The sequence below is a fragment of the Phyllobates terribilis genome, unplaced genomic scaffold (genome assembly GCF_046119375.1).
Source record: "Phyllobates terribilis strain yellow unplaced genomic scaffold, ASM4611937v1 Scaffold_9__5_contigs__length_417890890, whole genome shotgun sequence".
Classification (NCBI taxonomy): Eukaryota; Metazoa; Chordata; class Amphibia; order Anura; family Dendrobatidae; genus Phyllobates; species Phyllobates terribilis.
The window spans coordinates 415,111,754-415,134,793 of NW_027362769.1; the positions used below are offsets into that span (position 1 = coordinate 415,111,754).

The 23,040-nt window shown below is 48.9% G+C and overlaps 1 protein-coding gene across 2 annotated transcripts in view; it reads right to left on the reverse strand.

The window, feature by feature from the left end:
- Positions 1-12,166: 12,166 nt before the first annotated feature.
- SRCAP (Snf2 related CREBBP activator protein) overlaps positions 12,167-23,040 on the reverse strand; it is a 51,606-nt gene continuing 40,732 nt past the window's right edge. For both annotated transcript variants that reach the window (XM_073649046.1, XM_073649045.1), the window contains exons 25-33: positions 22,776-22,990; positions 22,501-22,703; positions 22,209-22,378; positions 21,927-22,123; positions 21,736-21,850; positions 15,407-15,532; positions 14,908-15,069; positions 14,740-14,823; positions 12,167-14,648 (exon numbers count right to left, since the gene is read on the reverse strand). In XM_073649046.1, coding sequence (XP_073505147.1) covers positions 12,585-14,648; positions 14,740-14,823; positions 14,908-15,069; positions 15,407-15,532; positions 21,736-21,850; positions 21,927-22,123; positions 22,209-22,378; positions 22,501-22,703; positions 22,776-22,990 — 3,336 coding nt within the window. In that variant the 3' untranslated portion in view covers positions 12,167-12,584. The remainder of the gene's footprint in view (positions 14,649-14,739; positions 14,824-14,907; positions 15,070-15,406; positions 15,533-21,735; positions 21,851-21,926; positions 22,124-22,208; positions 22,379-22,500; positions 22,704-22,775; positions 22,991-23,040) is intronic.

Consider the following 23,040-nt stretch of genomic DNA (forward strand, 5'->3'; position numbering starts at 1 on the left):
ACTGTTCTCAGTGGTCAAAGGTGTTGTTTTCAGATGAAAGTAAATTTTGCATTTCATTTGGAAATCAAGGATCCAGAGTCTGGAGGAAGAGTGGAGAGGCCACAATCCAAGCTGCTGGAGGTCTACACTCCCTGACAGAAGTTATGTCGCTTATCCATGTGATGTAAGTAAAAGCTTATAACCTGACGTTAAATTCATCCATTGGTTTTATAAATTACTCTTTTGAAAGCTGAAACCCTCCCAAATTTGATTTAGGTTAAGAAAATAAATTGGCATCAATGCTGAAATATTGTTCATTTAATGAACACAGAATGGTCAGATTTTGGCAAGACAAAAGTTTTGCCGCCTGGTGATATAATGCACCCAATCCTGGTTTACATCCTCACCAGTGCTCAGTAAATGATCAGTTAATTAGTGGGTGTGTGTAAAAAGAAACCCAGCACCCCAGACCTTCACTTGAACTGCAACTTGAGCTCTGACAACATGCCAAAAATCCACCCTGAGACCAAAGCCTTGATTATCAAGAGGCTGAAGACCAGATCCACTGCAGCGGTGGCTGGCACCTTTTAATGTGTCTCAGCGTCGAGTACAAAGAATTAAAAAAAGATTAGAAGAGACTGGAGATGTGTTTGACAAGCCCAGGTCCGGCAGACCCTGCAGCACAACTGCTCAGGAGGAACGCTTGTTGGTTAGAAAATCCAAAGCAAGCCCCTCTTCCACTGCAGTAGAGCTCCAACAGGCCTGGTCGCCTCAAGTCCCTGTGTCAACTAGAACAATTTGAAGGACTCTGTCTCGAAATGGCCTCCATGGTGGAATCAGTGCCCAGAAGCCAGCACTAAACAAAAGGCAAATAAAAAAACGTGTGGCATTTGCAAAGTCCCACACCCTGCTAAACAGATGGACGCTGGAAAAGTGGCAGGTGGTGGATTTCTCTGATGAATTTTCAGTAGAATTACACCACAGCCGCCGCAAATACTACAGGAGACCTACTGGAGCCCGTATGGATCCAAAATGCACCCAGAAAACAGTTACATTTGGTGGTGGAATGATCATGGTCTGGGGTTGCATTCAGTATGGGGGTGTGCGAAACCTTTGCAAGGTGGAAGGCAATATCAATAGCCTAAAATATCAAGAAGTATTAGCTACCTCTTACATTCCAAATCATAAAAGGAGTCAAATTCTGCAGCAGGATGGTGCTCCATCTCATACATCCATCTCTACAGGCAAAAAAGATCAAGGTGCTGAAGGACTGGCCAGCCCAGTCACCAGACATGAACATCATTCAGCATGTTTGGGGTAGGATGAAAGCGGAAGCTTGGAAGATCAAACCAAAGAATCTAGATGACCTCTGGGAGGCATGTAAGACGGCATTCATTGCTATTCCTGATGACTTCATTAATAAACTGTATGAATCATTGTTGAGCCGCATGGATGCCGTCCTTCAAGGTCATGGAAGTCACACAAAATATTAAATATGACTCTAATAACACCACAACTCCATTCACCAATGTTATGCCACATATAATTGCATTTTAAGATAATTATTTCTTTGAATATCACATTACTTTCTGTGGGCGACAAAACTTTTGTCTTGCCAAAATCTGACCATTCTGTGTTCATTAAATGATCAATATTTCAGCATTGATGCCAATTTATTTTCTTAACCTAAACCAAATTTGGGAGGGTTTCAGCTTTCAAAAGAGTAATTTATAAAACCAATGGATGAATTTAACGTCAGGTTATAAGCTTTTATTTACATAACATGGATAAGCGACATAACTTCTTCCAGGGACTGTAGTGTGAGGTCTCCACAATCAGTGATGGTTTGGGGGGCCATGTCATCTGCTGGTGGAGGTCCACTGGGTTTTATCAAGACCAAAGTCAGTGCCGCCGTCTACCAGGACATTTTACAGCACTTCATGCTTCCCGCTGCCGACGAGCTTTATGGAGATGGAAATGTCATTCTCCAGCAGGACTTGACCCCTGTCCACACGGCCAAAAGTACCAATACCTGGTTTACACACAACAGTATCACTGTGCTTGATTGTCAGCAAACTCGCCTGACCTTAACCCCATAGAGAATCTATTATAGAGAATCTATGGGGTATTGTCAAGAGGAAGATGAGAGACCCCAGACCCAACAATGCAGACGAGCTGAAGGCTGCTATCACAGCCACCTGGGCTTCCATAACCCCTCAGCAGCCACAGGCTGATCGCCTCCATGCCACAGGCTGATCCCTCCATGCCACATTGCCGCATTGATGCAGGAATTGATGCAGAAGGAGTCCGACCAAGTATTGAGGGCATTCACTGAACATATATTTCAGTAGGACAACATTTCGGATTTTAAAATCATTTTTCAAGCTGTTATAAAGTATTCTAATTTACTGAGATAATGACTTTTGTTTTCATTGACTGTAAGCCATAATCATCAACATTAACAGAAAAAAACACGTGAAATAGATCACTGTTTGTAATGACTATTGTCAGGCAAAATACATTTTTGTCCTAGTTTTAAAAATGTTGAAACGACAGCCAGAGATGTCTTAAATCTCCACCCCTTGTTCACTTGGAAGGGACCTCCATAGAACTCTACTCTTGCTTCCCCCAAGCAAAGAATTTTTATTTTTATAAACCGCAGCCAAGAGCAAGCATACTGGTCTACACTGGATTTCCCCCGCAAAGCCCTATTGTGTAACTGTACAAACTTTTAATGTCGAGTTTAATAACGCACATGACTGTCACAAACACATGGACCACATTTTTGGGATGTTCACCCTTTTCCAGTTATGATGGTGTATCTTTCATAACTGGGAAACCACCAGAAACCTAGGAAATGGGTTCTGAGCTTCTGAACATCATAGAAATATCCTATTTGATATCAATCTCCGTGAATATTGGTGACGGCAAACATGATGTATCCATCTTGGATGTGGGGTGCCCCCATACCAAGATATGGAAGATGAAGGATTTTGTCTTTTGCAGCTGGGTGGGTTCACAAAACCGAGCCCCCGTGTGAGGTAAACAACATGGGTGTCTCCTAGTGTTTGGCCTCCTTACTAAAAACCAGAACGTCCATGTTGGCTCATTCTAACCCAGGGACGTCAGACGCATGGTCAGAGTTGGGGAGCTCTGGTACAGCCAGCAGAAAAAGGACACTCTTATTGGAATATGTATAACCAAAGGCATTGACACCCTCGGCAAAAACAGAGAACAAATGGCTGCTGCACTGGCACAACTGGAGGCAGAGCAAGCCCTTCTCCAGACCTCAGCAGGGTCAGGGGCCAGCCAAGATATGGACAGTACTGCTGCAGAGTCTCACGTGTAGACGCACGCCGCTTCAGCGACCAGGGCAGCCTGGACCCCTATCTGCAGATGGCTCTACAGCAACTTCCTGCAGAGGATCATGAAGGACGGCTGAAAGTAATTCAGCAGCACCAGGAGGCTGCCGAGCGGCGAGCGGAGGCCCAAGCCCAGAGGTCCCATGAACTACAGATGGCCCGACTCGGGATCTCACCATCCACCTCACGGAACGGTGAGACCAACAATGCGACCCTGTTTAAGCCCCGTCCAGAGCATTTTCCTGTGATGGAAAAGGACGGCGACCTCGACACCTTTCTGAGGGGTTTTGAAAAGACCTGCAGACAGTACCAGCTGCCTGAAGAACAGTGGGCGTGATATTTAACTGCAGGGCTGCGAGGCAAAGCTCTGGATGTGTTTGTGGCTCTTCCTCAGAGTCTCGATGGGAACTATGATGCCATTAAGCAGGCCCTAATCCAGAGGTTCCAGTGGATCCAAGGACTGTCAGCGACCACCTTTGAGCAGCTAAAGGACCTGATGGTGAAAGACCAGTTCCTGCATCTGTGTCCGACTGAGGTACGGCAGTTCGTGATAGATCGGGAGCCACCAAATGCCAATAAAGCAGCGCAGATCGCAGACACCTACGAGGCCAACCGGAGGTGCGGAAGCCGGTCGTCATCAGCTGGAAAGGGGGTAAGCCATCAACCACCATCCCTGTCCCTGCCAGCCGACCTTCCGGAGGCCTTGTCCCCGTTACCAACGCTCGGCCTGCATCTGATGCCCGCAAGTGTTATTTCTGCAACCAGACTGGTCATCTCAGCACCACTTGCCCAGAGAAGCAGAGGTAGAACCCCCCCCATCCAAGGCCCCAGGGCCTAATGCATCAGTTCTTTTGGTGGGTGGGCCGGTTGGGAGGGCCTGTGAAAACTTGCAGTCTCATGGTGGGGGACACTGTCACTGTAGGCCTCAAGGACACTGGGGCCGAACAAACCCTCATCTGACACGAACTGGTGTCTGCTGAAGAGCTTATTCCGAGAAAGACCCTGACTGTCACCGGGATTGGGGGCGTCCGATGCCCCTTGCCCATGGCCCGGGTTTTTATTGATTGGGGTGCGGGGAGTGGGGTGAAGGAAGTGGGAGTATCTGAAAACCTACCTGCAAATGTTTTGTTGGGAACTGATTTGGGGAGAATGTTTGCTTATTATGTCCCTGACACCCCTCCCCGATCTGATACGGTTGGTAAGATTAATGCTGATAATGGGAATGTCAATGCTTTACCTGATGATGATGATGATGATGTATTGGAAGGTACAGGAGAACTCAGCCATGTCACGCTGCGGGGTGATATTGCTGAGGATCCCCTAGCAGGAGCAAGTGTCAGTGCTAAGGGTAATGGGGAGAAGCACGGGGACCATGAAGCAGGTGGTGCTGTGCCAGCGACCAGTGTCACAACAGACGGTTATCTGGCTTATGGTAGCTGCCCCATAAGTAGCACTGTGCCTGAGGTAATGGAGGAGGATGGGGAAGTAATTCTCATAGCCGCACAGGCTGATGGGACGGTGTTATTCCCCGGGGAGACGGCCTATATAGCCGCTGTTACCCGCAGTCAGAGTGCCCAGAACACAAGTAACGCCCTGCCTTCTGGACCCTCCTCAGACAGAGGAATAACGGAATCAGTTACGGACCCAGAGCCGGTCCCAGAGGGTCCCAATGAGGACGTGGCCTTAACCTCACTTCTGGCTTCCTCCAGCCAGGAGTTTCAGGCAGCTCTGCACTCAGATGCTAGCCTAGAGACGTTACGAAGCCTCGCTGAGAAACCCACCTCCGAGTCAGATAAGGAGAGGGTATTCTGGGACCGAGGGAGGTTGTACCGGGAGAAAGTTCCCTGTACACCCCAACAGGAGAGGCTGAGGGAAAGACAGCTGGTCGTCACCTACCAATTCAGTGATGAGTTGTTGTGGATCGCCCAAGACATTCCACTTGATGGACACTTGGGGGTCAGCAAAACCAAGAGCGCGTGGGCCTCACCTGTAGTCCTGGTGCCAAAGAAGGACCGGATCATCCGATTCTGTGTGGACTACAGGGGGCTCAACGCTATCACAGTCTCTGATGCACAACCAATGCCAAACATTGAGGAGCTGCTTGAGCGGTTAGCCAGCGCGAGCTATCTCTCCATTATGGATCTGAGTCGGGGATATTGGCAGATTCACTTGAGCCCCAAGGCCCAGGAGAAGTCCGCCTTTATCACCCCCCTTTGAATTGTATGAATCCACGGTCATGCCTTTTGGCATGAAAAATGCCCCTGCCACTTTCCAGCGAATGGTCAACCACCTGATCCAGGGACTGGAGAGGTACGCAGTGGCGTACCTGGATGACATTGCCGTCTTCAGTCCCACCTGAGAGGAACACCTCGAGCATCTGCGGCAGGTGCTCAGGCGCATTCACCAGGCGGGCTTGACCATCAAGCCAGGAAAGTGCCAGATGGGCATGAACGAGGTCCACTACCTGGGGCACCGGGTAGGTGGGGGTACTCTGAAGCCAGAGCCTGGGAAGGTGTACGCTTTCATGTCCTGGCCCACCCCCAGGACCAAGAAGCAGGTGCAGTCCTTCTTGGGCACCGCAGGGTACTATAGACGCTTTGTACAAGACTATAGTAGCCTTGCGAAGCCCTTGACAGACCTCACCAGGAAGAGCCTACCCCATCCAGTCAAATGGACAGATGAATGCGAGGTGGCCTTTCGGGCTTTGAAGGCAGCCCTGAGCAGCTCCCCTGTGCTAAAGGCGGTCGACGGCACACGGCCATTCTTCGTACAGACGCCAGTGAGTTTTGCCTCGGTGCTGTACTCAGCCAGGTCGACTCGGGGACCCAAGAACACCCTGTGTTGTAACTAAGCCGGAAACTGCTGCCGAGGGAAGTGGCCTATTCCACCATAGAGGAGTGCCTGGCCATTGTATGGGCCCTGCACCACTTACAGCCTTACTTGTACGGGCGCCCCTTCACTGTCGTGATTGACCACAACCCCGAGTTGGCTGCACACCATGTCCGGTGCCAACGGAAGGTTGTTACGCTGGAGCCTCAACCTCCAGCAGTACGACTTTACCGTTCAACACCGCAAAGGCAGTGAGCATGGCAATGCCGATGGGTTGTCCCGGCGAGGGGGAGCCTGCAGAGATACGCCTGGAGGAGTACCAGAAGGTCCTACCTCCATAGCGCAGTCTAAAAAGGGGGAGGTGTCAGGCAAAATGTATTGTGGTCCTAGTTTTAAAAATGTTGAAAGGACAGCCAGAGAGGTCTTAAATCTCTGCCCCCTGTTCACTTGGAAGAGACCTCCATAGAACTCTACTCTTGCTTCCCCCAAACAAGGAATTTTTATAACGGCCATAAACCGCAGCCAAGAGTAAGCGTACTAGTCTACACTGGATTTCCCCTCCAAAGCCCTATTGTGTAACTGTACAAACTTTTAATGTAGAGTTTAATAACGCACATGATTGTCACAAACACGTGGACCACATTTTTCGGATGTTCACCCTTTTCCAGTTATGATGGTATATCTTTCATAACTGGGAAACCACCAGAAACCTAGGAAATGGGTTCTGCGCTTCTGAAAATCATAGAAATATCATATTTGATATCAATCTCCGTGAATATTGGGGACGGCAATATCTTGGTATGGGCCCCCCCATACCAAGATATGGAAGATGAAGGATTTTTATGTCTTGTGCAGCTGGGTGGGTTCACAAAACCGAGCCCCTGTGTGAGGTAAACATGGGTGTGTCCTAGTGTTTTGCCTCCTTACTAAAAACCAGAATGGCCATGTTGGCTCATTCCAACCCAGGGACGTCAGACGCAAGCACTCCTCGCTGCGTGGAGGAATCACACCTAATTTCCGGGGAGCTGTCCCCCCACAGAATCTGAGACCATCACCTCGTGGCTCAGGTTTTGCTATTACTTATCCCTTTTATTTTAATAACTGTTTTATGCATATATGTAAATAGTCTCTTTTATAATATCTTATATATCTTTTGTAAACACTGCCAACTTTCGGGAATAAATTTTTATTATTCACCAGCTTCGTTCTTCTTGTCCTATGTCAATAGGCTGAACTAGATGGACGCTTGTCTTTTTTCGGCCTTATAAACTATGTAACTATGTCGAGCAAACACGTTCCTCACCCGCTAATTCACGTTACCCAACGGGTACCCGATCCCCCTGTTAAGAGATCGGTGGTGGCAGCGTACCAGTATTTATGTGATATTGTGGTGTGAGGGTGGCTGGTTTTAGGTATATATACGTTCCTGGAAGGAACTGGTGGTATATATACGTCCTGACACATCACGTGCCACAATAGTAGACATAAATGAGAGCTTATCCTCTGTCAATGCCGTGTTTGACCAGCAGGAGAAGGGGGCGCCAGAGAGCTGCAAGGTCTGACCAAGCTTTCCTGACAAGTACTATATAATATGAGTTTCACGTTTTGTATTGAAGAAATAAAATAAATTAACTTTATGATGATATTCTAATTTTGTGAGAAGCACCTGTACAGGACAATCGTCTCATTGCAGAGTTCCATAAGAGGTTTATGGACAAGGTGAATATTGAGAGCCTGAAGGTCGCTCCTAGGGAGAGGGGTACTGTTACAAATTGTGGTTCTGTGCTCCCACCTGGGAATGGAGCATGTCCGGTGCTACGCTACTCCGGTTGCAAGTGCCCCCATTGTCTTGACCCTGGAGGCGGAGTTACTATGTAGTGGGGGGATGTTGTCCAGTCTGCTGTTGACGCTAGCAGGCAGTGGCTGTCTGGGGATGACTGGAAGGTAATCCACACTGATCATTAGACAGGCTATATAATCCTGCTCAGTCCTTAGCAGTTCCCTATGTGCTTGGTGGTGAGTGGTGCTAGCAGTAGTCTTGCTATCTTTTCCAAAGTCCTCCTTCCATTTACTGGTAGTTGGGTGAAGAGTATTCCTGGCCCTCAAGGGCTCGCCTAGCTGGGCAGCTTGTACCAAGTCTGTGGCTGCGCTTTTGCTGGTTTGACGTCAGTCTTGCCGAGTCCCTCTGAACAGCGCATAACACTGGCCAGTTTCTCCTAAGACTTTGATGACATGTGTTGGTTACATAATGAATAAGTGTCTTCCTTTTTGATGAGGTCAATAATGCTGTAGTCTAACAAAAAGCCAGACAAAGCCTAAAACAGCACCTTTTCAATTTCCCTCCTAAGAAAAAATGTGATCAATGTTTAAGGTGCTATTTTACCTTTATTCTCAATTTGTAGTTCTTCCTAGAGCGGATTTGTCAGTCACAAGGGTGTCCAAGAGTCAACTTCCCATTTGAAGAGGCCACTTTATTAAATTATATAGAACATAAGGTGGATTAGTTGCTTAGAAGGATATAATGCATCCTCTGCTTCAATTGTCAACAGTAGGACTTACAAGATGGTGCTACTCGAGAGCACATCCGGGAAAACCTGCCTCTCTCAACTCTTCCTCCGCTTTAGCTGGCAATGCTCTAATGGACATTGTGGAGTTTTCTTCTAAATCTCTTGAATCCAATATAGCAAGTGTGTTAGGTTTAAAATGGTGGTCAGGTGACACCATGTCAAAGAACTAGTTTTGCCGTCTACTAACCCAGAAGAGTTCTCGAAATCGCTGAGAAGAAGCAAGAGTGTATCCTCTTCACAAATCAGGAAATCATCATTCAAGTTCTTTCTTCAGCTGAAAAGCTTTGCCAAGATTTGACATAAGGCTATGAGACAGTTCAAAGCAAAGGCCGGGAAGTATACGGACTTATGTCGAAAGCCTCGTTGCCTCTAGTTGGAGGAACGTTGAGGTTTTTTTTTCCAGTGTAGTCCAACACCGCTTCAGATTGTTGGGTCTCCTTCATAATAGTAATGCTACTCTGTTACCCAAAAAACTTTTCACTAGACAGATTTCTCCTGAACTCCCATAATCCAGCAGTGTGCAAATGATTGAAGGTATTTCTTCTCAAAAAAGGTCTTCAACCAGTTTCTCACCAAGTTAGTTAGGAGTATCCTGCAGAGATTACAAGTTACCCAAACCCAGAAGAAAATGGTGTCTCGTAATCGATCTTTCTTACCTGAATACAAGATGGAAACTATCAGATCAGTAACTTCCATGCTTCAACAGGGAATTTATGGCAACTCTACACCTCCAAGACATCTATATTTTTATATATCTCTCTTTATCCAGCTCACAAGGTTTATCAGAGTGGCAATCACGATTGACCTTCAGGAACGTCATTTTTAGCTCTGCATCCCTTTGGGATTTCCGTGACTCCTAGAATGTTAAAGAATGTGACTGCTAACATAGATGGCCGGGGAATGTTTGTCATCCCATAATTAACCAACTGTTTAAGGTCTATGCAGAACAAGAGCTTCTATCCCATCTCCAGACTAGGTTACCCATTCTGACCAGTCACAGCTTTATCAATTAAGAAAAGGCTCAACTTATTCCCAATACGGAAATGTAAGTAACTTTTAAAAAGGTTTCAGTCTCGCAGATGGCAGGATACACAAGGTATTGACGAGTGTTCAGTATGTAATAACCAACAACCTTGTGACTATAAGGATGGTGATGAATTCTGAATTCTCCAACGTCCGCTGCAGAAATCCCTCCTTCGTCAGGATCCCACTAAGTTTCTCGAGTCAAACATCTTTTATCTTGGGACAAAAATCCTGTCCTTGGCCCGAAGAGATTATCCATCACCAAATGTTATGTCAGGTGATGGTTGTCTATGGGGATATATCTGATGAACTAATATCTTATTACTCGCACTACGAATGCTTCCAACTAAGATTGGGGTGCCATTGTACAGAACTTCTGGACTCAAATGGTTTACTCTAGAGGGGCGCTGTCCTTGAATCTATTATAAGGGCTGTAACTAGCTCTCTATAATTCATAGCCACATCTGCTTCATTTATGGCCAAGTCCATCCATCGGCCAAAGGTTTACCATATTAATGAGTGCAATCAGATTTTTTTTTGTTTCCCGAGGGGGAAGACTGAAGCATAGTTGAGAAAAATCTCGGCAGTAAACATATAAGGCACTCCAACTATCACAGCAGGTTGAAAAAGAACTTGGTCCATCCTGGAAAATGGTCTCTCCATCAAGACCTCAATGATCATATTACATTCAAGATGGGACTGCCAGAGATCGAAAAGGGCACAAAACAGAATGGTAAAGTCTCCAAATGTTGCTACATCACACTTAGGCAGTGAACAGTGTCAGTTCCATAGACCAATATATTCATGTTCCATTTTTCCCTCTTTACATTGCTGATAAGGATGGCGAACATCAAGAAAAATCGAATGGCGGCAAACTGTAGTTATCTCTTTGTAGCCCAGAAGGATCTGCTTTCCGGAGTGGACAGATCTAAATAGTAAATGACTGTCTGAAAGTCAAAAACATCATGCGGCCACTTGGATACCTGCTACAATCAAGAGTTATACCAGCACCTGGTAGATCTATAACCGGAGTTCTGACCATGTCACCTAACAACTCAATTTCTTCAGAAGCAAAGCAAACCTAAACTTCTGTCTGATAGATGATAAGTTACTGCAGCTCTGGATGTGACTACAGTATAAGACAAGATAATTATGGGTGAGTATTTACAGTCACTTTGTGCTCTAAGAACATTACGCCTGACATTAGACTAGGCCAAGTGGTAACTTCTCTCCACCCTTATACACACTAGAACCTCGCTGCCGTGACCTCATCAGCCACTGCCTGATCTGCTACATGCACTATGACATCACTGCTCTGACATTAGACTAGGCCAAGTGGTAACTTCTCTCCAGCCTTATACACACTAGAACCTCGCTGCCGTGACCTCATCGGCCATTGCCTGATCGGCTACATGCACTATGACCTCACTGCTCTGACATTAGACTAGGCCAAGTGGTAACTTCTCTCCAGCCTTATACACACTAGAACCTCGCTGCCGTGACCTCATCAGCCACTGCCTGATCGGCTACATGCACTATGACCTCACTGCTCTGACATTAGACTAGGCCAAGTGGTAACTTCTCTCCAGCCTCATACACACTAGAACCTCGCTGCCGTGACCTCATCGGCCACTGCCTGATCGGCTACATGCACTATGACCTCACTGCTCTGACATTAGACTAGGCCAAGTGGTAACTTCTCTCCAGCCTCATACACACTAGAACCTCGCTGCCGTGACCTCATCGGCCACTGCCTGATCGGCTACATGCACTATGACCTCACTGCTCAGTCGAAAATACTGTGGTGACCTAAATAAAACTATGAAAAAGACTGAGGCCAGAATTCAGATAAATGCAAATGGATTATGGGCGTGTAAACCCGGCCTACCTCCTAACAATGCAGAGATCAGCTGCACAATAAAGACCAGAAGAACGTGATCATGAAGGGAATGCAGAGTGCAATGCTCGTCCGTGATCCCGGAGACTCCTCTTTCCTAGGAGCTAGTCCTACGCTCACCACCCATGATGCTCCATGTCCATCTACATATGAGGGGTATTTCACGCTTGTGCTTAATATTCCAATCCTTTACTCCATCTTGCGTTCAATGCCCTATAGTCAGGGACGGCAGGACCAATACCAGTCACTTCACGTAGCCCCTAATGAAAAGTTCAGCGCCAAGAAGCCAGCTGGGACATTAGGGAGAGGAAGGCGACACCATCAACAACTTTATTCCAATGATACAACAGACAAAAATAGAGAATTTCATGTGCATTGCTAGTTCTAGGAATCCGCGCGGACTGTGCTAATATAGTGAAACAATACAGTTCATGAGAGATTCCCTACAGCAACATACAGATAACTCCGCCGCCACTCACCCGCACAGAGGGGCCTGTTCACACACAGCGTACTTTACTCAACACTTTATTTTCATGACAGAAATACAGGAACTTCTGTAGAAACAAGTCTAAAGCATTGAGGCTGCGCGTGCCCATGACATGCCCAGCCCCCGCTGACACCTAATACTACAGGGCCTGCCAACCCAGAAGACCGAGAAGGTAGCGCCAGATCCCCTGCCACCACTGGAGTCCGTCCCATCCTCCATAGAGAAGGTAGCGCCAGATCCCCTGCCACCACCGGAGTCCGTCCCATCCTCTTGCATAGATTGTGATTCTCAGTACCAGGGCTGCAGATTTACAACCAACACTTGTCCAATCCCCAAAACAAATCTGTGGACAAACAACGGGACCCTTTTTCCTGCTCTTAAGTAATTTGATAAAGTCGCCTTTCCCAAGAAAAACATTGGTCGCTGCTCATGGCAGTAAGTCACGTTTTGGCCTTTCTGCCTCTGTGGCTACTTGGAGAATTAAGGAGAGGGGAACGTGACGATCGAGTGTTACTGGCGGGGTTGGCGGTAAGGGAGCTGCGCAGGACCCGCTCTGCGGGGGGACAGGGACGCTTCCTGCTCTCGCTGGAGCTGCCGTGTGGAGAGGAGGAGGATGGGCTGGGAGAACGCACGCTCTCAGGCTTCCTTTTTTTGGTGGGAAGTTTCTCCTGGACAGGAGTTGCGTGTGGAGAACGTCCACAGGGAGATTTGGAAGATACAGCAGAGTTCAGAAGGACTACAGGAGGTGTCTGGCTTGTGCTCTGTAGTCTAGTCCTGGCACTACGCGTCAGTGGGGCGCTCACAGTGAACTCCTCGTCAGAAGAATCATCAGTGTCAGCAAGGTAGGAGTTCTGCTCCCTTGGATCCACGGCTTCCATCTTAAGTGGTTTGCATTTTCGCTGTAGAAAAGTCCTTATCACTAGGGGACGGGGAGATCTTTCTGGAGAACTGTCAGTTATGGATAACATGGGACTAGAGTTGATTTGGAGCACAGGACGAACCTTGGGTGGGCGACCACGTTTACGCTTTGGAGGGGACATGGGCTCCTCAACACCACTGCTGCTTGTACCCTCAACTGGAACTGTGGGAATGTTGGAAGATACATTGGGAATGATGGAATCAGTAGACTGAGCAGACAACAATGACAACTCCTTCTGTCCATCAGATTTACTGTGGGCAGACACTGAAGGGCAAGTTACTTGAGTGGTCTTTCTGTCATGGACCTCGGATGTGGAGTCGCTGTGAGGAGACCATGGTGATGCGAGGATAGGCTCCCCCACTGAATCTTCACGTTTCTTGGGGGAGAGTAATGATGGAAATGAGAGCTCTCCGAGCAGTTTGGAGGATGCCAGTGAAGCAACACAAGGAGTTGCGTCAAGTTTTTGGGGTAACATAGGGGTGGCACAACTTTTAGGAGGTCGCCCTCTTTTTCTTTTCTCAATAGGTGATCCATTTTCAATTTCAGAACCCACCTTAAAGGAACTATTTAGACAACCAGGAGTCTGCACTACCCCAGAAGAAGTCACCAAGTCTATTGTGGGTCTTTGAGGAGCAGTGCCAAGATCTAGAGAAGTGTGGGGCGAGGAGTCCACAGGGGGCACAACAATAGGGACACAAGTTGGTGACATGTCTCCTCTTGTTTTGGGGGGCCTTCCTCTCTTTCGCTTTGGTGGAGGACTGCTTGTTTCAGAAGTCTCTTCAGATAATCGATCATGAGGAGGGCTACGAGAACCAGGGATAGTAGAACTCTGATCGTCATTCCCGGTGACCATTTGGGATCCCCTCCCTCTATTTTGGCGACGAGGAGTGGGAAGCCATTCTTGTACTATAGTAATGAGACGCCCTGGCAGCCGTCTAAGCACTTTAGCAGTGGGCGAGTCTTCTGTAGCCCCAGCAAGCGTAATCTCAGAATCTGCATAGACTTTCCTGCGAGGTGTGCGGGGTGGAATGGGGCTGTCTGGCACTGCGCTCCCGGGGCTGCCAGGCACCGCGCTCCCGGGGCTGCCTGGCACCGCGCTCCCGGGGCTGCCTGGCACCGCGCTCGTATCTGCTACGTTTTCCATCACAACCACCTCAGCACTTTCCTTGTCTTCAGGAACAGTTTCCTCCTCAGGGAGACCAGTAGGGGGCAATGTAGTGGACAGTGGGTCCATTGTAAGAACCTGGGTGGCTGTGGTCTCTGCACTTGGACTGGAAGCATCTGGATCTGGAGTGGCTTGATTGCTCCAGGTGGGGGATGGACTGTCATGGACCACTTCGTCTTCCTTGGATTGGGGTGCAGTGTCTGGAATGGTCAGGTTCTCTGTGTGGTCCAAACTTTCAATTGGTCTGCTTCCTCTTAGCCGTTCACTCATGCGAACCCCAACACGTTCTGTAGGTTTGTTGGGCACTGGAGTCTTCACTTTACGATTTCTTTTGTTTTCTTCATCCCATTTCTCTTCCGTCATCAGTCCTACCTCATCTTTAGCAAGGAACAGGTCTTTGCGTGCAGCCTCAACCTGCTCCTGGATAGGAATGAGGGAAAGCCCGATTAGATTGTTAATGAGATCAGGAGACCACCAGTCCGTGCAGTGGAGACGAGTCGCAGTTACTCACCTCTGCCTGCTTCAGCTCCTCTTTACTGACTTCCTCCAATGAAGCTTCCAGATAGTACATAGCGTATCTCTCGATCGGCGTCAGCTGGGGAGGTGACAAATCCATGCATTACTGATCATTACTGCTATCACAAAGTCATCATTTCCATGCTGTCATTTCTGGCATTACCTGTTCCACCAAAGCAGATATCTCCTGCTCCGCGCGGCTCTGCTCTTCTTCTTCTGGCTCCAAAGGAACATTTTCATTAAACTCTGCAAGGTCTGCAACTTGCTCGGCTCGAACCAGAGAGGCAGCAAGAGTATCCTCCTCGTCCTCGGCACCACACAGCGCCTGCACAAGGCAAAGAGACGGTGGGTAGTGAGTGCAATGCTACCATTGGACACCAGGCAGATTCAATGGCTTCTAAAACCACCGATGCTCAGATACATTATTTACACTGCACCATGTTTAGCCATGATGGACAAGAAAGCCAAGTTCATTGTTGTAGCATATCCCGTGCCCTGCATGATAAAGGGGGCTAAGTACAGGCGTGTGGTGTCAAAACAGGTCCCACCTCACCCTACAGACAGTCAGGACAAGTCTTACAGTCAGCGGAGTGACCTACAATAACGCCCCTGGTGAAATACCCGATGACCGCTGAGCGCCCGTCAGTGGTTGCAGGACTTACCTGCTCCAATATATGCTCCTGTCGAGATGTTGCCCCCTCCTCCGTACTATGGTCTGGGGATGCATTACGAGCCTCGACCTCCTTGCGAGATGTGTCTTCCATATCAAACAGTTCCCTGATCGTGTGCTAAAATAAAATAAATAAGATATATCAGTCATCATCAACCCGAGCTTCAGACAAAGCGGTGGAGCCTTTCTGTTGATCTCTTTCTTACATTATGTATAGGAAACAGAAGGCAGCCATAACAAGTTGTGACGACACAGAGTTTAATCTTAATTATCCAGACGTAAATTCAGTAGTCCAGGAGACATACACTATTATCTTTAAGTTGACTTTTGAATTTATGTGTTGTTTTGTTGGTTGGTCCAGAAACAGACTATTATTTGTATAAGCCTGAATGTTGACACTTGAGTTGATATTTACTGCAACTTAATGTCTGCTAACCAGGGCTGTGGAGTCGGTAAGCCAAACCTCCGACTCCACGACTCCCTCGTACACGGCTGATGTGTAAGAGATAAATTTACTGCAGCACAGATTCATCTCAGATAAAAGTCCAGACCCTGAGATCAGGAACAGGACAGACATTTATAGGACATCTCATAAGTTTCCCAAATTCTTATGAAATAAATATTCCCCACAAACTACATTGAACTACTGCACCCAATTTATTATATATTTCAGGAGTTGGAGTCGGTCCATTTTATACAGACTCCGATTCCACCAAAAGGGACACTGACTCCAACTCCACAGCACTGCTGCTAACTTCGCAAGACAGGGACGCAGGGTCATTAAACAATGGATGTTTGACAAATATATTATTATTAATATTCATTATAGCGCCATTTATTCCATGACGCTTTACATGTGAAAAAGGGGGCATACATAGCAAATACACTTACAATAATCTTGAACAAAATGAGTCACCGACTGGTACAGGAGGAGCGAGGACCCTGCCCGCGAGGGCTCACAATCTACAGGGGACGGGTGAGGATACAGTAGGTAAGGAAAAAATGCACACTGAAATAACGCAGATGAGTAAAGACAGATCTAGTCCGTGGATTAAGAGCCAATGGTTGGAAATTAGCACATTTCCAGCCACGTACCAATAATATAATGTCAGCACAGTTTTAGCCCTCAACCCTATTCTTCCACTTTGTATTATAGATGCGATCCTGTAACACCATATTCCTGCCCCTTCCGGCCCTTGGAACGGAACATTTGGCGTTCTAATCACATTCTTCCGGCCACACACCTGTAACATTACAGCATGTTCCTCCTCCCGCTCTTTGATTGGCCACACCATCCCTTTTAAACATCCTGGTTCCATGGATGCTACCACCTGATGAAGGACTGTGGTCCCAAACGCGAGTTGGGGAATGCGTCGAGCAATTGTGGACCACCCACGTAACCCACATGTTCCATGTAGTGATTACAGACTGTATGGATTACTATATACTTATATGCTATATTTCATTAGACTCCTTTTTACAGTTCTCTAATTGCGCCCATGGCGACACATTTTACATAGCATATATGTTTGTTGCCTTATACCTCTTGCACATCCATGCCTGCTGACTATTGTATATGCCCCCGATTCAGGTGAGGACATACTGTCCATGGACTTCTTTCTAGTAGACACACACACATCGGTATTATGCCAAGCCAATCATGGTTCAGGGTGGACTAGCTATGTACTCAAGCTCAAACATGTATGCTATATTTATATAGTGCGGCTCCTACATGTTTTGTATTCTTGACATGCAGTTCCATTTCCTGCGCATGGTCCGGTTAGTTTTCATTTTTTGTTGATTTGTCCATTGCATATTGTGAGAGCACTTCTGTTTGTAGCACCACTCTAACCCAACATGTAATAAAGGTCTTTTAATTATCTAGATACATGTGGTATTTGATTCGTAGGACCCTAGGTTCGGTTTTTCCTCTCGTTTTACAATACAGTAGGTGAGGGAAGAGCTGGTTGCGCAGCGGTATGGTGGAGCGAGGACCCTGCCCGCGAGGGCTCACAGTCTACAAGGAATGGGTGAGGATACAGTAGGTGAGGGTAGAGCTGGTCGTGCAGCGGTATGGTGGAGCGAGGACCCTGCCCGCGAGGGCTCACAGTCTACAGGGGATGGGTGAGGATACAGTAGGTGAGGGTAGAGCTGGTCGTGCAGCGGTATGGTGGAGCGAGGACCCTGACCGTGAGGGCTCACAGTCTACAAGGGATGGATGAGGATACAGTAGGTGAGGGAAGAGCTGGTTGCGCAGCGGTATGGTGGAGCGAGGACCCTGCCCGTGAGGGCTCACAGTCTACAGGGGATGGGTGAGGATACAGTAGGTGAGGGTAGAGCTGATCGTGCAGCGGTATGGTGGGGCGAGGACCCTGCCCGCGAGGGCTCACAGTCTACAAGGGATGGGTGAGGATACAGTAGGTGAGGGTAGAGCTGGTCGTGCAGCGGTATGGTGGAGCGAGGACCCTGCCCGCGAGGGCTCACAATCTACAAGGGATGGGTGAGGTTACAGTAGGTGAGGGTAGAGCTGGTCGTGCAGCGGTATGGTGGAGCGAGGACCCTGCCTGCGAGGGCTCACAGTCTACAACGGATGGGTGAGGATACAGTAGGTGAGGGTAGAGCTGGTCGTGCAGCGGTATGGTGGAGCGAGGACCCTGCCTGCGAGGGCTCACAATCTACAGGGGATGGGTGAGGATACAGTAGGTGAGGGTAGAGCTGCCCGTGCAGTGGTATGGTGGAGCGAGGACCCTGCCCGCAAGGGCTCACAATCTACAGGGGATGGGTGAGGATACAGTAGGTGAGGGTAGAGCTGCCCGTGCAGTGGTATGGTGGAGCGAGGACCCTGCCCGCGAGGGCTCACAATCTACAGGGGATGGGTGAGGATACAGTAGGTGAGGGTAGAGCTGCCCGTGCAGTGGTATGGTGGAGCGAGGACCCTGCCCGCGAGGGCTCACAATCTACAGGGGATGGGTGAGGATACAGTAGGTGAGGGTAGAGCTGGTCGTGCAGCGGTATGGTGGAGCGAGGACCCTGCCCGCGAGGGCTCACAGTCTATAGGGGATGGGTGAGGTTACAGTAGGTGAGGGTAGAGCTGGTCGTGCAGCGGTATGGTGGAGCGAGGACCCTGCCCGCGAGGGCTCACAGTCTACAAGGGATGGGTGAGGATACAGTAGGTGAGGGTAGAGCTGGTCGTGCAGCGGTATGGTGGAGCGAGGACCCTGCCCGCGAGGGCTCACAGTCTACAAGAGATGGGTGAGGATACAGTAGGTGAGGGTAGAGCTGGTCGTGCAGCGGTATGGTGGGGCGAGGACCCTGCCTGCGAGGACTCACAATCTACAAGGAATGGGTGAGGATACAGTAGGTGAGGGTAGAGCTGGTCGTGCAGCGGTATGGTGGAGCGAGGACCCTGCCCGCGAGGGCTCACAGTCTACAGGGGATGGGTGAGGATACAGTAGGTGAGGGTAGAGCTGGTCGTGCAGCGGTATGGTGGAGCGAGGACCCTGCCTGCGAGGGCTCACAGTCTACAAGGGATGGATGAGGATACAGTAGGTGAGGGTAGAGCTGGTCGTGCAGCGGTATGGTGGAGCGAGGACCCTGCCCGCGAGGGCTCACAGTCTACAAGGAATGGGTGAGGATACAGTAGGTGAGGGTAGAGCTGGTTGTGCAGCGGTATGGTGGGGCGAGGACGCTGCCTGCAAGGACTCACAATCTACAAGGGATGGGTGAGGTTACAGTAGGTGAGGGCAGAGCTGGTCGTGCAGCGGTATGGTGGAGCGGTGGTTACTGCAGGTTGTAGGCTTGTCGGAAGAGGTGGATCTTCAGGTTTCTTTTGAAGGCTTCCATGGTAGGTGAGAGCCTGATGTGTTGGGGTAGAGTTCCAGAGTAGGGGGGATGCACGGAAGAAATCTTGTATGCGATTGTGGGAGGAGATAAGAGGGGAGTAGAGAAGGAGATCTTGTGAGGATCGGAGGTTGCGTGCAGGTATGTACTGGAAGACTAGGTCACAGATGTATGGAGGAGACAGGTTGTGGATGGCTTTGTATGTCATGGTTAGGGTTATGAACTGGAGTCTCTGGGCAATGGGGAGCCAGTGAAGAGATTGACAGAGAGGAGAGGCCGGGGAATAGCAGGGGGACAGGTGGATTAGTCGAGCAGCAGAGTTTAGGATAGATTGGAGGGGTGCGAGAGTGTTAGAAGGGAGGCCACAGAGCAGGAGGTTGCAGTAGTTGAGGCAGGAGATGATGAGGGCGTGCACTAGTGTTTTTGCAGATTTGTGGTTGAGTAATGCACGGATCCGGGAGATATTTTTGAGTTGGAGTCGGCAAGAAGCGGAAAGGGCTTGGATATGAGGTGTGAAGGAGAGATCAGAGTCCAGGGTTACCCCAAGGCAGCGAGCTTGAGGGACTGGGGAGAGTGGACAGCCATTAACTTTGATGGATAGGTCAGATGGGGGAAAGATGATGAATTTAGTTTTATCTGTGTTAAGTTTTACAAATCCAGCAGAGAAGGAGGATGAGATAGCGGACAGACATTGTGGGAAGCCGTGAGACTATGAGCTTTCCCAGGCCAAAGGTGTAGATGGAGAAGAGCAGGGGCTCTAGGACTGAACCTTGGGGGACACCGACAGATAGGGGGCGAGATGAGGAGGTGGTCTGTGAGTGGGAGACACTGAATGTCTGGTCTGTTAGGTACGAAGAGATCCAAGCTAGGACCAAGTCTGTGATGCCGAGAGATGAGAGAGTCTGTAGGAAGAGGGAATGGTCCACTGTGTCGGAAGAAGAAGGAAGAGGAAGAAGAAAGAAGAGGAAGGAGGAGGAGGAGGAGGACAGAGTAGTGTCGCTTGGATTTGGCGGTTAGTAGGTCATTGGTGACTTTGGTCAGGGCAGTTTCAGTAGAATGGTGCGGTCGGAAGCCAGATTGTAAGCGATCAAAGAGGGAGCAGGAGGAGAGGTGGGAGGACCGTTCAACATTTTTTAAATTTATTTTACTCACTTACATAGCGCCATTAATTCCACCGCGCTTTTACAGACATGAGCATCACTGTCCCCAATGGGGCTCACAATCTGCATTCTCTATCACTATGTCTTTGGAGTGTGGGAGGAAACCGGAGAACCCGGAGTAAACCCACGCATACACAGGGAGAACATACAAATTCCTTGCAGATCCTGTCCTTGGTGGGATTTGAACCCAGGACCCCAACGCTGCAGTGCTAACCATTGAGCCACCGTGCTGCCCAGTGCACGTGCTGTTCCAGTAGTTTTGAGGCATAGGGGAGAAGTGATATGGGGCGATAGCTAGTCAGAAAGGATCGGTCAAGAGAGAGTTGTTTGAGGATGGGTGTGATTGAGGCATGTTTGAAGCATGACGGGAAACATAATTGACCATTGTGTGGGCCCTGTGGCTTGTTGACCCGCAAAACAGAGAAGGACGAACTAAGCGGATAGATTCAATGTTTGAGGATTTAGAGTTAAACTCATCCCACCCCCCGGATGATGACCTGAGCCACAGATGTGAATATAAAAAGACATTTCTATAGTTCTGCAAGATATCAGAGTGAACTGCAAGAGCAAGAGCTAGGACAACATGGCTCCATCAGGAGGGACACCGACCAAAGGATGTCAGCTTAGGGAATCACGGCCCCAGCTGGAAGAACACAGATCTGCTTCATTGAATATCACTGAACTCATGGAAACGTTTGGTGAAGCTAAGATTGTGATCCTCCGGTCACCTGACCCCCAGGGATACATTTGGGGAAACCAGGTTGGGACCCTCTGGTCACCTGGTCCCACGGAGGGGTTTGTGGTAGCCAGGTCGGAACCCTCTGATCACACCTGGATACATTCGGAGAAGCTAGTTTGGGACCCTCCGGTCACCTATCTCAATGTACTGTCAGCTTCCTAAGCTTGTCGTTATCTCCTCTCTGTGGGTGCATGCCAAAAGCGGGGTGTCACTAGTGTGGTAGTTGGCCCTGGAAACCCCAAAGTTGCAGCGGCTTTAATCCCGGCGAGCTAGCGGAAGGATGACACTCTGTAATTTGCACCATTTTGGGTATTTGCTGGGACTGCTCTGTGTGTTTATTGTATGTTTAGTGGTTCAACAAAGTACAACAAAGTATTGCCACAATGTTACCCTGACCCCGTGTTGTTTGAGTAGTAGTATGCCCACAGGAGACCCTTGTGTTTTCGCACAAAAGTGCCAACAGATTCTACACCAAGTGGCCAAGTATAAAACTAAAACAGTCCCGAGACCCCTGGAAAGCAGGCTTCGATCTGTCAGAGGGCAGCCTGGCTTGTCAGGAGTGTTCCAAGGAGCACGTCTTACCTGTTTGAAGTAAGCCGTAGTGAAGTTTCCACCCTCAATGGCCATGTCTCCCAGCAAACGCTTCTGCTGGGCTTTCTTCAGAATGTTTTCTTCCACTGTTCGCTCACTGACCAGCCTGCAAAGAGGACAGGGGCAAATGTAGCAGAGATCATAGGACAGGCGGCCCCACATGAGACAACTGCATGACTTACCTGTATATGTGCACGTCCCGCGTCTGCCCAATGCGGTGACAGCGGTCCTGAGCTTGTGCATCCATTGTGGGATTCCAGTCACTGTCATAAAAAATAACAGTATCTGCCCCCGTTAGGTTCACTCCGACCCCTCCACTGCGTGTAGAAAGAATGAAGCAGAAGATGCGCCTGTCCATGTTGAACCGTTCCATCAGCGCCTGGAAATGAGCGAGAATAGAATGACACCATGGCGCTGCTCACCCCCTCGCTCCGCCACGAGCCAAGCACCCGACACCATGTTACCTGTCTCTGCTCCACACGCGTCGATCCGTCTAGGCGCAGATAGATGTGTCCGTGATAATTTAGAAACTGCTCCAGGACATCTAACATCCGTGTCATCTGCGTGAATATGAGCACCCGATGGCCGCCAGATTTCAGCTGACGCAGCAAGCGATCCATGGTCTGCAGCTTTCCTGAATACAAGAAGATTCAGAGTGATTATGTCTCAACACAGCTGAGAAATGCATCCATGACAGCGCCCATATCCCAAGAAGAAGTCTCAGGACTAGCAGGGGAGCGGTCCTTGTAAGCTTACCGCAGTCATACTGGATGAGGCGCAGGTCGGGGAACTGGGTCCTCATATTGGAGATGATGCCATGAAGGCAGCGGGTGTGTGGGGTCAGCCCCTGGGACAGGGTATCTCTGAAGACAGACTCTTGTAGGACCAGGGAGGGTGGCGGGTGTGAGGTGTGGAGAGTAATCTGTGGGGCCTCCACAGGAGGCATAGCAAATATAAACCTAGAAGGACAATATAGATGAGGAAGACTGCCAGAAAGCTCCAGTGCTCCCGTGAGGGACCTACCCACCCACCTCTCGATGATGGGGGCCAGCTGCTCCAGGCGCTGCTCTGCAGTGAAGGTGCATCTACGTAAAGCATCCGTCTGCTGGCTGGAGAAGTGTACGGCGCAGGCCTGTAGCACCTCCGTCCCATAGATTGGAGCCAGGCTGCTTCTCCTCTCGTTCAGATGAAAAATCCTGTCCAGCCGCTCCAATTTCTGTCTTCTCCGTCGTTCCTCTAGTGGCTCCTATCAAGAGAAGACTCAGAATTGACATGTCGTCTCGTACATCAGTACAG